General features: G+C 35.2%; 1 protein-coding gene across 5 annotated transcripts in view; it reads left to right on the forward strand.

Moving 5' to 3' along the window:
- PIK3R5 (phosphoinositide-3-kinase regulatory subunit 5) overlaps window positions 1-20,272 on the forward strand; it is a 116,798-nt gene that overhangs the window by 78,163 nt on the left and 18,363 nt on the right. For 4 of the 5 annotated variants that reach the window (XM_031965513.1, XM_031965514.1, XM_003768715.4 and 1 more), the window contains 8 exons: window positions 516-631; window positions 2,073-2,173; window positions 5,140-5,208; window positions 6,599-6,737; window positions 15,048-15,117; window positions 15,576-15,750; window positions 16,968-17,121; window positions 19,299-19,382. In XM_031965513.1, coding sequence (XP_031821373.1) covers window positions 529-631; window positions 2,073-2,173; window positions 5,140-5,208; window positions 6,599-6,737; window positions 15,048-15,117; window positions 15,576-15,750; window positions 16,968-17,121; window positions 19,299-19,382 — 895 coding nt within the window. In that variant the 5' untranslated portion in view covers window positions 516-528. Of the gene's footprint in view, window positions 1-515; window positions 632-2,072; window positions 2,174-5,139; window positions 5,209-6,598; window positions 6,738-14,771; window positions 14,835-15,047; window positions 15,118-15,575; window positions 15,751-16,967; window positions 17,122-19,298; window positions 19,383-20,272 lie in introns of those variants that run through there. The other variant, XM_023502716.2, reaches the window with a different exon arrangement.

Below are 20,272 nucleotides of genomic sequence, written 5' to 3' on the forward strand. Positions count from 1 at the left end.
AGGAATGAGAAACAATAAGACAAGGGTTCAAGGGCAGAGGACAGAGAGTAGTTAAAATATAAGGTCATTATTGGGAAAGGAGGAGCAGTGAGAAATGGAAGGAATAGGTTCAGAAAATGAAATATTAGAGGTCTTGATCCAGGAAATGGAATACTTGTGTATGATGGGATGATAGGGTTTGTTCCTGAGTTAAGAGTGAAAATGTGGGTGATGGGGATTATGAAAGTTATAGCACAATAGAATTCCATTACATTTATATGCCACCATTTTTTTTCAGTTATTACTCAATGGTTGGGCATCCTCTAAGTATCTGTTGCAAAGAAATTTATAAGCTCTGATCTTCAAAACACAGACTTAAGTGGAATTCATTGCTTGTGCCCTTTATATATTTTGATGCCTTAGGAAGCTTCAGTTTGGTCTCCAGCTTGGTTGGTAGGGTCTCCAGCACCCTCCCAACAAAAGTCTCCAGGGGGGAAGAACTTCTAATTATATTTCTCTTTTATTTTTCAATTTAGGCAATGATTCAGAATGCAATCCATGGCCACAACGTGCACAGAGGACAGGATCCAGCATGCTTTAGAACGGTGTTTACATGGGCTCAATGCCAACCGGGGTACCACTACCTGGACAGGTATCTCTATGTATGAGGAGGGAGGCCAAGCAAAAAGTCGGAGCCTGGCCTTGCCTTGATTCGTACATGAGGTCTTCCCAACCATGAGTGAGGGGCTAGGCCAAATCAGGAATTGAAACTGTAAATGTTCTTTTCATTCTTATTCCCTTCCACATTTTCCTGCTTTATTCTGAACTGTTTTTATAGGGCTTTTTCTGGACAAAGAAATCCTCAGGAAAGAAATCATACCCTATAATGAGGGGTGAGAATACTGAAAGCTTTAGCAACAAAATATCTGGGAAAATGTCTGTTGAAAAGCCAAGGGTGTAATGGGAATCCAGAAGCTTGTTTGATCCCAAGGATACATTTATTTGGAGAACATTCATTGTCTTGGTTCAGCAAATATATAGATATGACAAAAGAAGGGATTGTGGGCTGTTAGTGTCAGCAGCCTATTTTTGTACCGAGAAAAGTCAGCTTCCCTTAGTGCTTGGTGCAAACAGAATTTGCATGTTACTTTCCATAAAACATTATTTGTCATATGCAGGTCTTATTTCCCCTGTCTTTTGATCTCAGATTAAGTACAGAATATCCAAGACTGTGCCATGTAATGAGTGAAAATACAAGTGCATTTTTGAGCACATATGCATCGTAAATGACCAGAGTAGAAGGAGGAAAATGGATAAGCCAGAAGAACTGACCTCATTCTTCTCCAGTATAGAGTCTAGGGATCCAAAGGATTGTTGTGCTCCTTTTTCAGGTAGTAAAGTCACCCAGTCCCGTTTGCCTCAGTTTTCTCATCTATAAAATGAACTGCAGAAAGAAATGGTAAACAATTCCAGTATCTTTGTCTAGACAATCCCAAATGGGATCACAGAGAGTCAAACATAACTGAAAAAACTTAACAAAAACAACAAATGTGAATTATTCCCAACTTAGATCTTCTATATAGTGCAGTACTTCTTAAACCTTTTCTATTTGGGACCCCTTTTTAGCTGAGAAATTTTTATGTGACCCTGGGTATATCAGTATATAAAATACATGTACAAATCAAACATTTGCTGATAATAAATCATAATTCCATGATCCCCGCATTCAGTTATGGGGTCATGGTTTAAGAAGCTTTGGTACAGTGCATTCATTTTATTTTTAAAAACAGCCACTATTATTTGATCCTTAGAATACTCTTATATGGTAGATGTTATTTTCTTTATCTCTACTTTACAGATGAAGAGGCTTACGCTCCATAGAGTAAAATAATTAGCTTTAGGACTCCATAATTATTAAGTTTCAGTGCCAAAACTGGAACTCAGATCTTTTGATTTCCAGCTGTATATTCCATTGGACTTGGGATATCTGAAGCTTTTCTTCAAGATTTGTAGAGGGGTCCCTATCTTTTTCCCCCATTCATCACTTAGAAGAGACATGTAGCTAACTTCTTTCCCTCTTGTTCTTTTTCTAGCTGGGCTGTGTTTAAACTGTTGGAGCCTGCAAGAGCTAGTCAGTAGGGATCCAGACAACTTTCTTATCCTTCTGGAGCAGATCCTGCAGAAAACCACAGAGGTAAGTCCTTGCCTAGTGGGATAAAAAAAACAAAAACAAAAACAAAAACCAAACAAACAGAAATGAGGTGAGTCGAAGGAAGAGGTGTAAAGAATCTAGGGAGTGAAGGTAGGATGTTTGTATGAATCATTTAAACCTCAGACTTGGAGACCTCTGAGACCATTCAATTCAGTTCAGAAATCATTTTTTTAGGTACCTACCACTGTGACAGACATCTACTAGGTACTAAGAATTTTTAAAAAAAGAAAACAAAATAGTTCCTGCCCTCAAGAAGCATATTTTCTACTGGGTAGAAACAGTATGTACATGGAAAATCAAATAGTATGTGTGTATATATATATATTTAAGCAGAATCAGTTTTCAGTAGTAAGTGAAGCCACTGGGTGGCGGTATGGATATAGAGCTGAGACTGCAATGAGGAAGACCAGAAGAGTTCATTGCAAACTGAGTTCTTGGTTGTGTAACCAAATTACTTAGTCTTAGTTTCTTTAACTATAAAATGGGGTCATAATAGTGAAGAGGCAAAATAGGTACCAGGAGTGGTAAATGGAAAGAGTTTCTGGCGAACAACAGATTTGGAAGAACATAATTGTAAAGACTATTATATTTTACAAAAGTATAACAGAGATTTGGTTACAATGCAATCAAATTGAAGAAATCAAATCAGACATATATCAAGTTACAAAAGGGTGCTTCAAGACATGAACAGAGAAAGTTTATGGAAAAGAGGTTTTCTTGTATTTATAAAATAGAGTGGGAACTCAAAAATAATTAATGAGAAAGGTTGTGCGTTTCTGTTACTTTTTGAAGAAATATCTTCAGGACATACACCTTGTTTGTTTTAGAACACAGGATAGAAAATAATAAAATAGTCAATTGTAGGTAAAGAGAGGTAAAGGTTGATATGATTGTTATTTAGGGTATGGTCCATTCCATGAAAAGCTACAGCTGGGAAACATCTTTTCCCTTTTCTATAGGTATTTTATCTCTTGTTTTATTAAACACATGTTAAGTATTGTTTCAATGTTTATTTCTGTATATGCTGTATGTTCAATGTTTAATTATTAGCTTGCTAAATATGATTTTAGTTTATAACTAATTGATATTGACATGTTTAATAAGTGATTTTTAGGAATAAATTCTAAGTGTAGGAATGAGGACATTATAAGATTATTTAAATGAAATAAAAAAGAATTGGGGTAATATAAAATGATAACTAGCAGCATAAAACTGAAACTGCTCTGTTATTATTTTGTGAACTACCAGACTCTCTTGATCACCAAAAAATTCCAGTAGAAGATAGTATGTAGAAATTGATCTGAGAGCCATTGTTTGAGAAGAGAAGGAGTTAAACAAAACAAAACTACAAAAGACCTGGAAATTTTCTCTCACAGAGTTTTGCCAGTAGAAAAATTGCCAGAGAAAGAAGCTTCACATGTAGATAATGAAAAGTACAGATTTCCACACCACAAAATTATCATATGTGGCCATATTAGTAATCTTCTCAAGACAGGATCCTTTTAGAACACTCTGTATCTGTAATCTGCCTCCTTTCTACTAAAAGGAAGAAAATGTTTTATTACTAGTCCTCTGAAATATTGATCATTGAACTTAATATAATTTCAGATTTTTAAAAAATGTTTCACTTACAGTATTTTTGTAATATTGCATTAGTTCCTTTGGTTCTGCCTTCTTCCTTATATATTAGTTCCTACACACTTCTCATGTTTCTCTAAGCTTCTCATATATTATTTCTTTCAGCACAATAATATTCTATTATTTTCAAAAGCTATATTTCATTTTGCCTTTTGAATGTAAACAATAACTACATGAAAGAATGTTTTATATTACTACTAATAAGAAGAATGCAAATTGAATTGATCCCAATCATTCTGGAGATCAATTTGAAGCTATGCCCCAGAGTACATAAAATTGTGCCATATCCTTTGATCCAGCAATACCACTGCTAGATCTGTATCCCAAAGAGATTAGAAAAAGGAGAAGAACCCATTTGTACAAAAATATTTATAGTAGCTTTTATTGTAGTGAATAAAGATTGGAAATTGAGGGGATGCTTATCAATTGGGGAATAGCTGAACAAGATGTTGTCTATAAATGTAATGAAACATTACTGTGCTATAAGAAAGAAGCAGGCTGCTTTCAGAAAAATCTGGAAAAACTTACATGAACTGATACAGAATGAGTGAGCACAACCAGGAGGATATTGTACACAGAAACCATAATTTTGTATGATGAAAAACTGTGAATGACTTGGCTGTGCCCAAGAATACAAAGATCTGAAATAGTGCCAAAGGACTAATGATGAAAAATGTTATCTGCCTCCAGAAAAATAACTGTTATTGTTTGAATGCAGAGTGAATCCTCTACGCCCCTCTTGTGTCCCTCTATGCCCCTCCTATTCTTCTTGCACAAAATTACTTATATGGAAATATTTTATATGAATGCATATGTATAGTCTATATATCAGATTGCTTATTGTGTCAGGGAGGAAGGAAGAAATTTGGAACCCAAAACTTTAAAAAATCACAAATGTTAAAAATTATTTTACATGTATTTTAAGAGAAAATAAAATATTATTTTAAAAAAGAAGAAAGCAAATCAAAACAACTTTTAGATTTCATCTCATACCCAACATTAATAACAATAACAAAAGATACTAATAGATAGTGTTGCAGGAATTATGGAAAAAAGGACATTCAAATGTATTGGTAGCAAAAAAAAATGTATTCGTCCAACTACTCTGGAAAGTTATTTGGGATATTCTTTGTTATAAGAGATTTATCTCTGTGGGAGCAAGGAGGATTACATTGAAAATTATTGCTCTTTTCTTCCCTCTTCTCCTTTCCTTTCTTCTTTCTTTTCCCTCCTTCATCTTCCTCCAATTCCCCTTCTTTTCCCCTCCCCCACAGGTCTGGCTAACTTTCTTTCTCTCTTGTTTTCTATAGGTCCAAGAGAAATGCAGCTATGATCTTCTGGCTCCTCTGGCTCTGCTTTTCTACTCTACTGTCCTTTGTGTAAGTTCTGAGATATGATAGACCAAGGTCTCTGAAGTCTAGCCAAAATTCTGCTAAATCTAAGTCCTGCCTCTTCTGTTAAGGAGTAGCCATTACTTATCTAACTTATTGAACTTTTCATTCTCTGTTGGAACAAAAGCCAAAAAGTAGCATATAGGGATTGGCTTAAAGTAATGATGCCCATCTTACCAAGGTGTTTTTTGTTTATTCATTTCTTGGCAAAAATCAGAGTTTACCTGTCCAAGTGAAACTAGTTCCCTGCAGAGCATATCCCTTAGAAGCAGTCCATAGATTCACTAGTGCTGTTGCTCAAAGCATACTTTCCTTTACGGAATCATCTTTAGATTCATTTTATTAGCCAGGGAAAAATTAGTTTTGTTAATTTATAATCATACCTTTTTCCTACTTTTTGACCTAGCTTGGTTTTCTATTTTTATTTATTAGTCTTAACTATTTTAGCTTTCTAAAAACCAGATCTACTCTCAAAAAATGAAAATTTGCTTCAACAATGATTAAGCACTCATATAAATTTTTGGGAATCCAAAGTTGAAAAACAACACAGTGCTTGTCCTTATTTAGTTTTCAGGGTTAATAAGAGATATATATTATATGATACAATTGAAAGAATATGAATTTGTACTCAGAAGACTTCAGTTCAGGTCCCAGCTCTGGGACTTAATAGATAGTTAAGTGGCTTTAGCCACTTAACATTTTTTAACTTTTAACACTTAACCTATCCATCACTATATGATGCAGGCTTAGAATACAATTCCCAAAAAGTAGTCTTACTATCTGAAGAATGGCAAAACTTCTTGGTCATTAGCTTCTCATGAGAGCATCATAGGACTGGGATGGTTAAATTCCAATGTGTGTGAGTAAGATAAAATAAAATAAAATAGATTTATGTATAGTTTTAAAGTTTGCAAAATACTTGCTTATATTATCTCAATGGAAAGTCGCAATTATCTGAGTGAAGTAGGGACCATTATCCCATTTTACTGATGAAGCTCCAACTGATAAAAGCCCATAATCATACCACTTAATTTTGGAGGCAGAATTCAAACAGGTCATCCTCACTTCTATTATTTTATCAACTAGACTGTCTGCCTCTTTATTAATTATATCTAGACTATCATTTTACCATTTGTAATAAATTACATGAAGACCATCTTCCAGGACAGGTGTCCTACTAGTCTTTATTTTATTTGCCACTGCTTGCCACCCATTTCTGAGGACATTCAAATTTCCTGATGGTGTGTTCTTTTGAGGAACTAGCCCTTAAAGACACCCAAGTCTCCTCTTTTATATTTTGTCATTATCCTCTTCCACACTCAAATCTCATTCCATTTCTCACTTTGTTATCTACTTTATGTTTGCTTTTCTCACACAGACTCCACACTTCCCACCAGATTCGGACCTCCTTCTGAAGGCAGCTAGAACCTACCACAGATTTCTGACTTGGCCGGTTCCTTACTGTAGCATTTGTCAGGAGCTTCTCACTTTCATTGATGCAGAACTCAAGGTGCCAGGTATGTATGTGTCAGTGCTCTACAGTGGAGAGCAACAACATGGAAAGCATGCCAAATAAAAATGTTCATAGACACTGATATTTTAACTTTGGAAATAGCATCCCTTGTGATTGATAGCCAGCTACACTCTTCAGTACCTTCTCCTACAATTTTGATCCTGTCTAGGAGTTAGTTTTACTTGGCTTTATTTTCTTTTTAAATTTTTCCTTGTCCCCCCTCACTGAGAAGGCAAGCAATTTGATAGATTATACATATGCATTTCCATATTAGTCATATTTGTAAAAGAAAATAAAGACCAAAAAGATCCAAGAAAAATAAAGTTTTTTAAAAAGTATTCAGACTCTATTAGTTCTTTCTCTGAAGACAGCATTTTTCATCATAAGTTCCTCAGAATTGTCTTGGATCATTGTTTTGCAGAGAATAGCTAAGTCATTTATAGCTAATCATTATAGAGTGTAATATGTGACAATATTCTCTTGGTTCTGCTCATTTCACTTTATATCAGTTTGTCTTTCCAGGTTTTTTTGAGAGCATCCTTCTTGTCATTTCTCATAGCATAATATTTATTCCATCATAATCATATATCACAACTTGTTCAAGCATTCCCCAATTGATAGGTATTACTTCATTTTCCACTTCTTTGCCAACTACAAGAAGAGCTAATATAAATATTTTTGTACATATCGTCCTTTTCCTTTTTGTTTTTTATCTCTATGATGTGCAGTTCTAGTAGTAGTATTGTTGAATCAAAGAATATTTTCATAGTTTTATAACCCTTTAAACATAGTTCCAATTTGCTCTTCAGAATGGTTGAATCAGTTCACAACTCTGCCAGTAGTATATTGGTATCTCAATTTTCCTACTTTTCCTCCAACATTTATCATTTCCCTTTTTGTTATATTAGCCAATCTGGTAGGTGGGGATAGTTCACAGTTGTTTTAATTTATGTTTCTCTAATGAAGAGTGATATAGAACATTTTTGTATGATTATAGTGTTGGTTATTTTGCCTGAAAACTGCCTGTTCACATTCTTTGATCATTTATCAGTTGGGGACTGGCTCTTATTTTAATAGATTTGACTCAGTTTTCTATGCATCTGAAAAATGAGGCCTTTATTAAAAGAAACTTTATGTAAAAATGTTTGCAGTTATGATTACTGTGTATTTCCTTCCATCTTATATTTTATTCTGTCCTCTTTTCTTCTTGTTATTTTCTCTCTCCTTTCACTCTGTCTCTCCTCAAAACTGTATTCTTTCTGACAACTACCTCCCTCAAACCATTCTCCTTCCTAAAAACACTCCTCTCTTCCCTTTTTCCTCCTACTTTCCCGTATAAGACAGACAACTGAAGGTATATGTTATTCTTTCTTTGAACCAATTCCAATGAGAGTAAGATCCAACACATATACCCCCGAAGTCCTCTATCTTCCCTTCTTCTGTAAGTTTTTTGCACCTCTTTTGTGTGAAATAATTTACTCCATTCTTCCTTTCCCCTTCTCCAAGTGCATTCCTTTTTCTCACCTCTTAATTTTAGTCTTTTAGATAACATCCCATAATAGTCAACTTATACCTGTGCCCTAATAAAGAAAAAGGTCTTAAGAGTTAAAGATAGTCTTCCCAAGTAGGAATGCAAACAGTTTAATCTTATTGAATCTCTTATGATTTATCTTTCTTGTTTACCTTTTTATACTTCTTATTTTGAGTCTTGTATTTGAAAGACAAATTTTTTTATTCAGCACTATTTTTTTTATCGGGAATATTTGAAAGTCTTCTATTTTATTAAATGTATATTTTTCCCCTGAAAGATTATGCTCTGTTTTGTTGGGTAGGTGATACTTGGTTTTAAGCCTAGCTCCTTTGTCCTCCACAATATCATATTTCAAGTTCTCAGGTCCTTTAATATAGAAGGTGCTAAATCTTTTGTTAGCCTGATTGTGGCACTATAATATTTGAATTTTTTCTGGCTACTTGCAGTATTTTTTCCTTGAGCTGGAAGCCTTGGAATTTGACTGTAATATTCTCATGAGTTTTCATTTTGGTATATTTCTAAGAAAGTCATTGGTAGATTCTTTAAATTTCTATTTTACCTTCTATTTCTAGGATATCTAGGATATCAGCAGTTTTCCTTCATAATTTCTTGAAAAACAATATCCAGCCTCTTTTAAAATATTGTTTTGAGGGAGTCCAGTAATTTTTAAATTCTTTCTCCTCAGTCTATTTTCCAATGAGATATTTCATATTTCCTTTACTTTTTTCATTTTTTAAATTTTGTTTGATTGTTTCTTGATATTTCATAAAGTTATAAGGTTTCACTTGCCTAATTCTGATTTTTGAGTAATTATTTTCTTTAGTGAGTTTTTGTAACTCTTTCTATCTAACCAATTATGCTTTTTAAGGAATTCTCTTCTTCACTGGATTTTTGTGTGTCTTTTAACATTTGGCTTATTCTGTTTTTTATGGTGCTTTTTCAATTTTTTTCCCTTTACTAATCTATTCTCTCTCTCTTTTTTTTTTTTGTATCACTTATATTTCTTTTCCCCATTTTTCCTTTGCCTCTTATTTGATCTTTTAAATCCTTTTTCAACTCTTCCAGGGTTTGAGACCAATTCCTATTTTCTTTTGAGATTTCGCATGTCATTGCTTTTATCTCACTTTTTTCTTGTGTATGTTATTCTTATATATGATCTTCCCTGTCACCATACTAATTTAATATGGTCAGATTCTTTTTTTAAACTTTTGATCATTTTCCCAACTTTAAAAAAACAACAACAAACTTTTAATTAAATGTTACAGTTTTTAAGTTTTTTATGCTGCTATTTTCAGAACTAGTTCTGGGAACGAGTTGAAAAGGAGGATGGTGTAAGTTTTCAGTTCTTCCAAAGTGGATTGACTTTAGGAGAAGTGTGTTTACTGCTCTCCTAGTCTGTGCCCTAGTCTGAACTGATCATAAACATTCTTTTCCACCCTGGAACTGTGCCCTATGGGGGCTGAGAGCTAGATCCTAATATGAGCAATGCAAAGGAGTCCTGCTCGCAGTGCCTGTAATCCTCTTCTGATAAGCTGTCCAACCCCCTTACCATCTGTGAATTGAGAGCTCTGGCAGCTGCTGTTGCTGATTCACTTATCCCCAAGGCCTGCTGCTGTTTTGCTGGGGCCTGGCACTCACTGGTAGAGCCTATACTAGATTGTGCTTCACTCTCATCCTGATGAGACAGATCTTTCTGGCTGGACCCCTCAGTTGTCTTAAACTGGGAAAAAAAATGTTTCTTCCTATCCTTTTGTGAGTTTTGCCATTCCAGAATTTGTTTTAAGGTATTATTTAAAATTGTTTGGAAAGTAATTTGGAAAACTTTGTGCAAATCCCTGCCATTTCTCTGCTTTTTTAGCTCTGACTTCTCCTAATTTTTTCTCCTTCTAAATTGCCTGAAATAGGAACATAGATTTAAATTCGTGTAAAGTTTAAACCTTCTGAAGATAGGGAATTCAAGGAATAAGAACAAACAATGGGGAAAAAAACTATTACTCTTTGCATACAATATGATGATATACTTAAAGAACTCAAGAGAATCAACTAAAAAGCAAGTTGAAACAATTAACAACAATATTTCAGGATGTAAAGTAAAACCACATAAATTATCAACATTTGTATATATTACCAACAAAACCCAGCAGGAAGAGATAGAGAAATATCATTTAAAATTACTGCAGACAATATAAAATACTTATGTTGTTGCCTCCTAATGGCAAATGGCAGCAAGGTTACTTCTAGGTCTCCAGTCGTGACTAGCGTACGATACCCCAACAGAACACCCAGAACACCTTGTTCATTTGTAGAAGTTTGTTGTCTGGATTACATCTTGACTCTGCCCCCAGTTCCCTTGTACATGTATATATTAGGATAAATGTTAGTTAGCCTCTGGCAACAAGCACTAACCAACTAATCTTGAGGTGCCCGCTTAATACTAGCTTCCTTATCTTTAGGAAGTGAAGTGAGCAAAACCAGTACAATGTATATATTGTATACATTGGAAAGGAGCTGCAGAACTCACACCCAGATGCCTCTCTAGGGCGTGAGACCCTAGCTACCCTGTTTTGGTTTTGTGCTCTCTTGCTTAGGCTCCAACATTGAGTCTTTCTGCCAAAACAAATCAAGACAATTGTAAAACACTTTTCACAAAAATAAAGACAGAGCTAAATAATTGGAAAAAATATTAATTGCTCATGGGTAGACTGAGTTAATATAATAAAAATGATAATTTTATGTAAATTAGTTTATTTATTGTATCCCATGCCAATTACACTGCTAACGAAGTATTTTATAGAGCTACAAAAAGTAATAACAAAATTCATCTAGAAGAAAAGGTCAAAATATCAAGTGAAACAGAGAAAAAATATGGGAAAGAAAGAGGTCCAGCAGTACCATATATCAAAGCAATGATCATCAAAACAATAAAGTGGTGGTTCAGTGGAATAGATTAGATATACAATTTGTTATTATTTAGCCATTTCAGTCATGGCCCACTCTTCATGACCTCATTTGGAGTTTTCTTGTTAAATATAATGAAGTAGTTTGCCATTTCCTTCCTTCTTCAGCTAATTTTATAGATGAGAAAACTGAGGCAAATACAATTTAAGTAATTTACCCAACAATATCACTACTAGGTCTGTTTCCCAAAGAGATGTAATAAAAAAGGAAAACACCTTACGTGTACAAGAATATTCATAACATCTCTTTTTGTAGTGACAGAGAATTGAAAATTGGTGAAATGCCCAACAATTGGGGAATGACTGAACAAATTGTGGTATGTGATTATGATAAAATACTTTTGTGCTATAAGAAATGATGAGCAGCCTGGTTTCAGAAAAATCTAGGAAGACTTATATGAGCTAATGCAAAGTGAAGTGAGCAAAACCATTACAATGTATACAGTAATAACATTGGTGTAATTGTAAAAATGATCAATATAAAAGATTTAGCTACTCTAATTAATGTGTGATCTAAGACTCCGTGAGGAAAAATGCTATTTACCTCCAGAGAGAGCTGATGAACTGAGTGTAGATTAAATAATATTTGTTTCACCTTCTTTATTTTTCTTGTTTGATTTTTTTTTCAATGTGGCTAATGTGGAAATGTGTTTTTCATAACTTCACATGTATAATTAATATATTGCTTGCCTTCTCAGTGGGTAGGAACTCAAGGGAGGGGGAAAATTTGAACTCAACATATTTTTTAAAAGGCTAAAAATCAATTTTTGTGAGTTCTACACATATTATAATTGGTTAGCAGCCAAATAAGAATCCAGATGCACTGATATACAAGCCAGTGCTCTTTCCACTGTATCACCTTGCCTTCTGAAATGGAAGTGAGTTAGCGTCTAGTGAATCAGAGAAGACAATTAAAATTTATATAAAGCAAAGACCAAATTTGATTTGGGGTTTATGGAGGACAAAATGAGGAATCTTCAACCTTAAGTTCTTCAGAAGATTTAGCTTAGCCCTTTATAAACATGATCTAAGCTTCCAGAGTATAGGGAAACTTTGGAACAGTGACCATTGAGAACTTCCTTTTCTCTTCTCAAGAAGACCTTATTTCCTACTTTTCTGTGAAAATAGTCAAATAACATGAATTACCTCTTCTTTCTTACTTTGTATCTCAAAATCCCTGATGCCATTGACTCATTTTCTTCTTCTTACTCCAGTCTCTAATGAAGTGGCAGCCCTTCTTGACAAAGCCAACCTCTTCATTTGTACTCTTGATCCAATTCCCTCCCATCTTCTCTGGCTAACAGCTTCCATAGCCATCTTCTCTCCATTCCTAATTTGGACATTAGGAGTTATCTACTAGCTCCTTCCCTGCTATTTCAAAACAAAACCAAATCTTCCCCATCCTTAAAACAAAACAAAACAAAAAAAAAAAACTTGTTGCATCATCCATTCTTTCAAATTATAATCCTGTATCTTTCTTCAATTTCACAGCCAAACATATTTTTAAAAAAATGACACATTCATACATACATAATGGATGTATGTATTTATGTATGTGTGTATACATATATGTATATGTGTTGTTTCTATATAGTATGTTTACATATTTATTACTCATTTTCTCCATTTCTTCCCTCTTATTCACTTGACTTCCCCTTATAATTTGACTTCTGAACTCAATTTTTCAACTTAAACAGTTCTTTACAAAGTTACCATTGATGATATTTAACTAATCTTAATATTAATTATTAATAATACATAATCAAAATATAATATGAAGTGTTATACAATATAATAATTAATATATAACAATATATTATTAATATATTATATATAATAGTTTGTGTATATGATTAATAATATAATTGTTAATAATGTGAGTGTAATGATTAATATATAATTAAGATTAATATGATCTTAATATTAAACTAAAGGCTCTTGCCTTTTCTCTATGTTCAATTTTCTTGAACATTCTCTATAGCATTTAATACTGTTGACCATGCTTTTCTCCTGAATGTTCTTTCCTCTCTCAATTCTTGGTTCTCTTCATTATCATCTAACTGTTCCTTCTCAGTTTATTTTGCTGGATCAACATTTATATTGTTCTCTCTTACTGTGGGTGTACCCCAAGGCTTTGTTCTATGTACTCTTCTCACCTTTTTCTATACTCTGTCACTTGGTAACCTCATCAGCTCCTATGGGTTTAGTTATAATTTCTATATGGATTTTTCCTGTACAAATGATTACTAGATCTATATATCTAGTCTTAGTCTCTCTCCTAAACTCTAGCACTGTATTAGCAACAGCTTATAGCACATGTTATAATAGGCACTATGAATATTAGCTATCATATGCCATCCAGTGTGCCAAGTACTTAATAAACATCTCATCTGGTTCTCACAACAACCTTAAGAGGTATGTGCTGTCATTATTCTCATTTACAGTTGGGCAAGTTGAAGTAAATAAAGGATAACTAATTTGCCAAGGTCACACAGTTAGTACATGTGTGTGTCTGGATTTGAAACTGGGATATTCCTGACTCCAGACTCAAGGCTATATCCACTGAATTATCAATCCCCTAGGTATCTAAAACTCAATATATCCCAAACAGAATTCAATAAATTTCCACCTAAGCCCACATTTCTTCCTAATTTCCCTATTTCGAGCCAGAAATACCATCATCTTTCTGCTTAACCAAGTTCACAATCTCAGACATCCTTAATGGTTCACATTCCAACCCCTCCCATGTCTCCATATATCCAAGCAATCATAGAGTGCTATTGATTTGCCTTCACATCTCTTCTATCATTTCTTTTCTTTCCACTCATGTAACTCTTGTCCAGGTCCTTATCATCTTTATATGACTCTTCTTATAGCTTCCTTATACAATCCCTTGTACAAGCCATCACAACTTCCAAATTAATATTCTTAAAGCATAGATGTGACCATGTTGGTCTTTCACTGAAAAAGCTCCAGTGACTCCCTCTTGCCTCCAATATAAAATGTAAACTCCTCTGGTTCTTAAAACATTTACAATCTGGCTCTAGTCCTGCCTTTCTAGATTCATTGCTCCCCATCACATACTCTAAGATTTAAATCTGGATCAATAGTTTAAACAACTGTGCATCATCTCAAACTATTTCTCACACTTGAAATTCCATCTCTCAATTCTACAGATTTGTACAAACTTCCCCCATAACCTGGAATTCACTCCTTCCTTATCTGTGCTTCTCAGAAGCATTATCTTCAGAAATAATCTCAGAGGCTACCTCTTTTCTTCACTTACCTCTTTTCTTCTTACCTCTTACCTCACTTCAATATTATTTTGTATTTACTTTTTATGTTTTCCCCCCACTCATCTGTGTACCTGATACTTCCCTCAGAACAATAAGCTCCTTGAGGGCCAGAGCTAGTTCATTTTTTAAAAAATCTTTTGGGCCTAAACAGTACCTAACACAGAGTCAATATTTAATAAATGCTCTTGATTGATTCATTGAGTGGATGATACCAATATTAGATTTCCATGATTTATTTGTCTCCTAAATGTTAGGGGCAAGATGAGTGGTACCCAGAACCATCTTGACATCAAGGATCTCTTCTGAGGATTTTCAAGGTGTGAGGCCTCTCCTTGCCTTTCTTTATTCTCTGACACTGAAGTTTCTCTTCCCCCCCCCCTTCATTTTCTTAGTAATCTTCTAAGGGAGTTTCTCTCTGTGCCCTGAGATACATTGGGGGTATGGAGGACTTGACACAGTAATCCTTGGCAAAGAACAGGATGTCCTTTTCTTGCAGTTCTTTTGGGCTAAATAATTTCTTTTGTTTGCAGGCATCAACTACCAGCGATTAGTGAGGTCAGAACAGGGGCTTTCCCTCAGAAGCCATCGAAATTCCACTGTGTGAGTACTCAGAATGGAGGTGTGGGAGCAGATAGATTCATAGACTCTTTAAAATTTAGATGCTTCTACAACTCTGGGAAGCTCAAAACCAAGTCTGATTGAGAGGCAGAAGGAAAGGAGATTTATACCATTTTTTTGGTATATGTATACCACTATACTATGGCAACAGGGATGATCCTCTCTGGCCCCCTGGGGATTCATTATCCCCCACCCCCATCCCTGGGGTAAGTTTGAGTCACCTCTTAGGTCTCTGCTGCATCAGATTAACTTGTGGGATATGGTGGGTAAGTCCATGTTTTTAGAATCCCATTTTGTCTCCTGGATCATCTTAATTTTGCCTTTGGCAGGCACAGTAATAGATATAAAGAACAAATATCCGGGGAAGAGAGTATCTTGGACTAAACCTTACCTCCTGCCCTTCCCCTAAAACTTGAACTCATTGTCTCATTTGTCCCTAGCACCGTACTACTTTTGAACCCCTTGGAGGTACAGACTGAATTCTTATCTGTGGCCAATAAGATGAGTTTCCCAGAACCATCTCCTCACAATGCCTATGTCACATTGTTGCAACATGCTTACCAGGCCACTTTTGGGGTATGCTGTGACCTGTCCCGCTTACACCACATGCTTCAGGTATAAATGTCAATCTATCCTCTTGGAACTTGGGGGAATGGGAAAAAGTGCAAGCACTCCAGTTCATTAATATTTAGTATTGGGGGAGGCAGAAGAGCCTTTCCAGATGATATTAATATTACCCTATCTCAGAGCCTGATCTGCTTAGGATATGAGAAGAAATTTTCTAATACTTAAAACCTCTGATCAAACAAGGTTTTAAATATTAGAAAATTTCTTCTCAAATCCTAAGCAGATCAAACAGATCAGAGATAATGTAGAGAGAATTTGTTTTACTTGGGGAAAGGAGTTAGAGAAACTAAATGATCTCTGGGGTTCTTCATCTTTATAATTCTGTGATCATGATACGAAGTAATAGGGAACCATTCCTGTTGGCAGATATAAGAATATGGATCATAATCATTCTCTCTATGTACTCGGAGTAGTAACTTTTCATGTGACACCTTATACCATATCATTATTAGATCATATCAAATAGCTATGGACAATCACAACCTTTCCAAACTTCCTGATATTCTAATAAAGAAAATAATTATAATTCTTTCATAGTATTTTGGTGAAAGAGATATATAAATTGAGTTATTATTATCTTCTTATGGCCTTGAGGAGCAAGGGGGTAAGGAGGAAGGGAATACCTGTGACTTAAGCATAGGGGGAGGAGGGTGTACTAAAAGGTGGGGAAAATGGTGAAGATTTTCATGATGAGAATTTTTCACTGTGGATGCTGACCAAAGTCTTTATTAGGTTCATTTTGTTTAGTAGGAACAAAAGCAAATGCTTAAAATATTTTGAGGTTGTTTACATGTGTATAAGTGAGAATGAGACAGAGAGAGATTGTAGTGTAGTGGAAGGCTCCTTGGATATGGAATTGAGAGAATTAAATTTTTGTCTCTGTTCTAATTAATTAAGATTATGACATGGGGTCATATATTTTCTTTCTCTAAATCTCAATTCCCTCAGTTGTCAATTGAAAAATCAGGTCATCCTTTCTAACTTAGATATCCTATTCCTCTACATGACCAGGAGGTCACCAGGAAGAGGGAGTTATCCAGGTGCTGGGGAAGAAGCTGTTTGGTCAGTGAGTTGAAAATACAAGAATCAAACAATGAAGGACTTGAGAACAACCCATAGAGAGAACTAGAGTGTGGGTAGGGATGACAGGCTACTAGGTCATGAGTGCATTGTCAAACCTTGTCTCCTTTATGGGGGTGTTTTAGTCCAAGACTCTGCCTGAACTGGAGGCCATCTTTGAGGAGACTGCAGAAGCTCAGGAACTAGCATCTGCCATCAAAGATCCTAAGGAGGCCCGGCAGTGGCTGAAAGCCAAGCTGAAGGCTGTTGGAGAGAGAGCTGGCTTCCCCCATATCTCAGGTAAGACTTTGGGGCAAGGAAGATGCATCTTGCAGATTTAAAGGAAACAAAAATTTCAAAGTTTTATTAAATACTTACTGTGTACAGTTCTGCAAACATTCTCCTCTAGGAGAGGTGACTTAAGGTTCTCAAATGATATGCCAATGGAACACAAGATTTGACAGGTTTTTCCAAGCTGGAAAGTTTCTAAGTATGAGCATAGTGATAGTTGGTGTCTAAATGCTGATGCATTTTGGTTATGCTCTCACTACCTTCCTCACCTGTGTACTTGGAAAAAAAAATTATGGTAGACAGGTATGAAGTTTTTTCAACCTTATCTGTTCTTTCACATGGAAGCCCAAGTTTAGATTGAGCTTTTTTGTGGAGGATCTTGTAAGGTTCTTTATAAAATTTCACTATACTCTGGCTAAGTGTTACCTGCCCCACCTTCCTTTTATGTCTGATATAACGATATGGGACATTCCTAGATCATTTAACAGTTAATTATAAAAGGAAGTTTACTTAGCCATAGCTAGAAAAGATACTTAAAAGTATAACATTAAGCTTAGATGAACATGGCCTCCCTCATCTTTGTTTAAAAATATTTCTGGTCAGTAGAGTATGCTGTGATGATTTAGGGGTCCTCAAACTACAGCCCGCAGGCCAGATGCAGCAGCTGAGGATGATTATCCCCCTCACTCAGGGCTATGAAGTTTCTTTATTTAAAGGCCCACCAAACAAAGTTTTTGTTTTTACTATAGTCTGGCCCTCCAACAGTGTGAGGGACAGTGAACTGGCCCCTTATTTAAAAAGTTTGAGGACCCAGAGCATCCACCAAGTCTGAAACTTGGGAAGTTCACATGGGTATGTATCTTTTATCTTCTTGGATGACTAGGAAAATAGTGCTTGAATCTTACCCCCCTAGGCCAATCAAATCCTGAGGGAAAGAATCTACATAGAAGATATAGATTACCTCACAAATATCCCATGAAATGATACTTTTTGTTACTCTTGGACATGCAATTAAGTCAAATCTGCCAGCTTTTTTAGTTACTTCAACTAAAAGAATTTGAATTTCACTGCCACCTCTATTTCATCTGGATTAGTTTATGAAGAGTGCTATTATAGATGTGGTTCATTTCCTCCAATATAGCAATCATTTTTCTTTGGGAAAAAGTCACCCATTTATGTTTGTGTGTGGGCTAGCCTTTTTTCTCCACCCCACCACAGTCCCTGTAGAAGTTAAAAGGACCACACAGAATTGAGGCCATTTTTTATTTTTATCTATAAGTTGCTGTAGCCAAATAATTCATCACTTAGTTTTGAAACTATGACTGATGAGCTTCTCTATATTTAGTGAAGCTGGTATATAGCAAACATTCTGTGGTTGAGCCATAATCAAATCCTTTCCAGCCTGATGTAAATAAAGTCTGACAGACTATGCCTTTGACAAGAGCCTTGGAGGACCTCTAGAAAATGATGAAAAATCAGGGGAGGTCTTTCATGGAGGAACATAGATGAAATTCAAAAGTTAACTAACAATGCAAGATACTATATAATAAATACCATAAGTGCTATAAGAGTTTAGAGGATGAGGTATTAATAGTTCCTGTAGTAGCGGTTCATGCAGTAGAGGCTTAGTAGGATCTTTACTAGAAAGGAGGGGTCATTGGGGAAATTAATATCTTTTGCTAGAGAGACCCATATGAGCAGAAAAAGGTAGGGGAGCTAGCAACTGATTCCAATGACTAGGGTGGGGGTGGAGGGTGGGATGACCAGGGAGGAGGACTAGGATGAAATGTAATTGATTCTCCTATGGCATAAGAGACAGGAATGACTTTTGAGTCAAGAAGACTTATGTCCAAGTCCTATAGCATTTCTTCTGGCAGTGTGACCCTGACACATAGTGCTCCAGCTAGTCATCCAAAACTGTAAGTTATAAACTAGTTATTGATTTGCATTAGTAAAAGGAGTTTTCTTGTTAAGAACATCATTAAAATCTTGGGCCTAGATGAGAAAAATACAACAAAACAAAACACTACTATCTTAGCAGGAGTATGCTACAAAAAAATTAGTTATACTAGGAATTATTTTTGTAATAACTGTCTTTCATTGAATAAATGAATAATGTTTCTTCTCTCTAGCTTCATTCCTTATCTTCTTCCAGCCCTGAAATTGTTTTCTTCTTATTCCTGCAGAGACACCTCAACCCTGTAAGCTGTATACCATCCCCATTCCAGTAGCCAGGTGCTACACATGTAGTTGGAATCAGGATAGCTTTGGTAAGGAATCTGTGTGGCATATTTCTAGCTTATGCCAAAGAAATTTTATCTGCTATTTCCCTCCCACTTCTGTTTTAGACTCAGCTCTTTCCTGGCTTCCATAACAACCATCCATTATTCTAAAATCTGTAGTTCTCTCACTCTCCCATCAGTTCTCAAAGGTAGCTATGAGACTCATTCCAGTGAAACACAAAAGCCCTTAAAATCAGCAGTGTGCTAGTGGAATCGGTAGTATTGGGTTAGTTTTAGAGGTTGGTAGCCTTATGCTCTGATTTCAACCCTCTTACTAAAAGATGATGTAACTGAAACACATCTCTGTTTTGCCTCTTCTTATGAAATAATTTGGAGGGATTTATCTTTGTTCATACTTATTCTGGATGCCTCTGAAAAGGACTGGAAAAAAGTGAAAAGCTTTCTGAGTCTCTGAAAAGAAAATTCTCTGGTGGGTAAATTTAATTTAATAATTATTTGTACAATGCCTTGTAATTATTTGGAAATATCTGAATAGAGATGGAAGAGACAATATCGGCGGAAAGCCTAGATTCAAATGGTCATTGCCATTTACTACCATTGTAAATTTTGGCAAGTAATGCTTTTCACACAATTTCACACATTTCACATACATGATACACAAGTCATATTGAGGTACTCTATGCTTCAGTTATTCATTTGCAATATGAAGGGATTAAACTTCTTAAGTCTCTTCCACTTCTATATCTAGACTAGGAAATAAATGAGACTAGGAAAGTAATAACTAACATTTTATATAGCACTTTGAAGTTTGTCAATTCTTTACAGGTATTAGTACATTTGATTGTAGAAAGAAAACTGAGGATACAACCTTGGAAAACTACCTTAAGGATGAAGGAAAAGGATGACCAGTATAGAGA

This window comes from Sarcophilus harrisii, chromosome 4 (genome assembly GCF_902635505.1).
Source record: "Sarcophilus harrisii chromosome 4, mSarHar1.11, whole genome shotgun sequence".
NCBI lineage: Eukaryota > Metazoa > Chordata > Mammalia > Dasyuromorphia > Dasyuridae > Sarcophilus > Sarcophilus harrisii.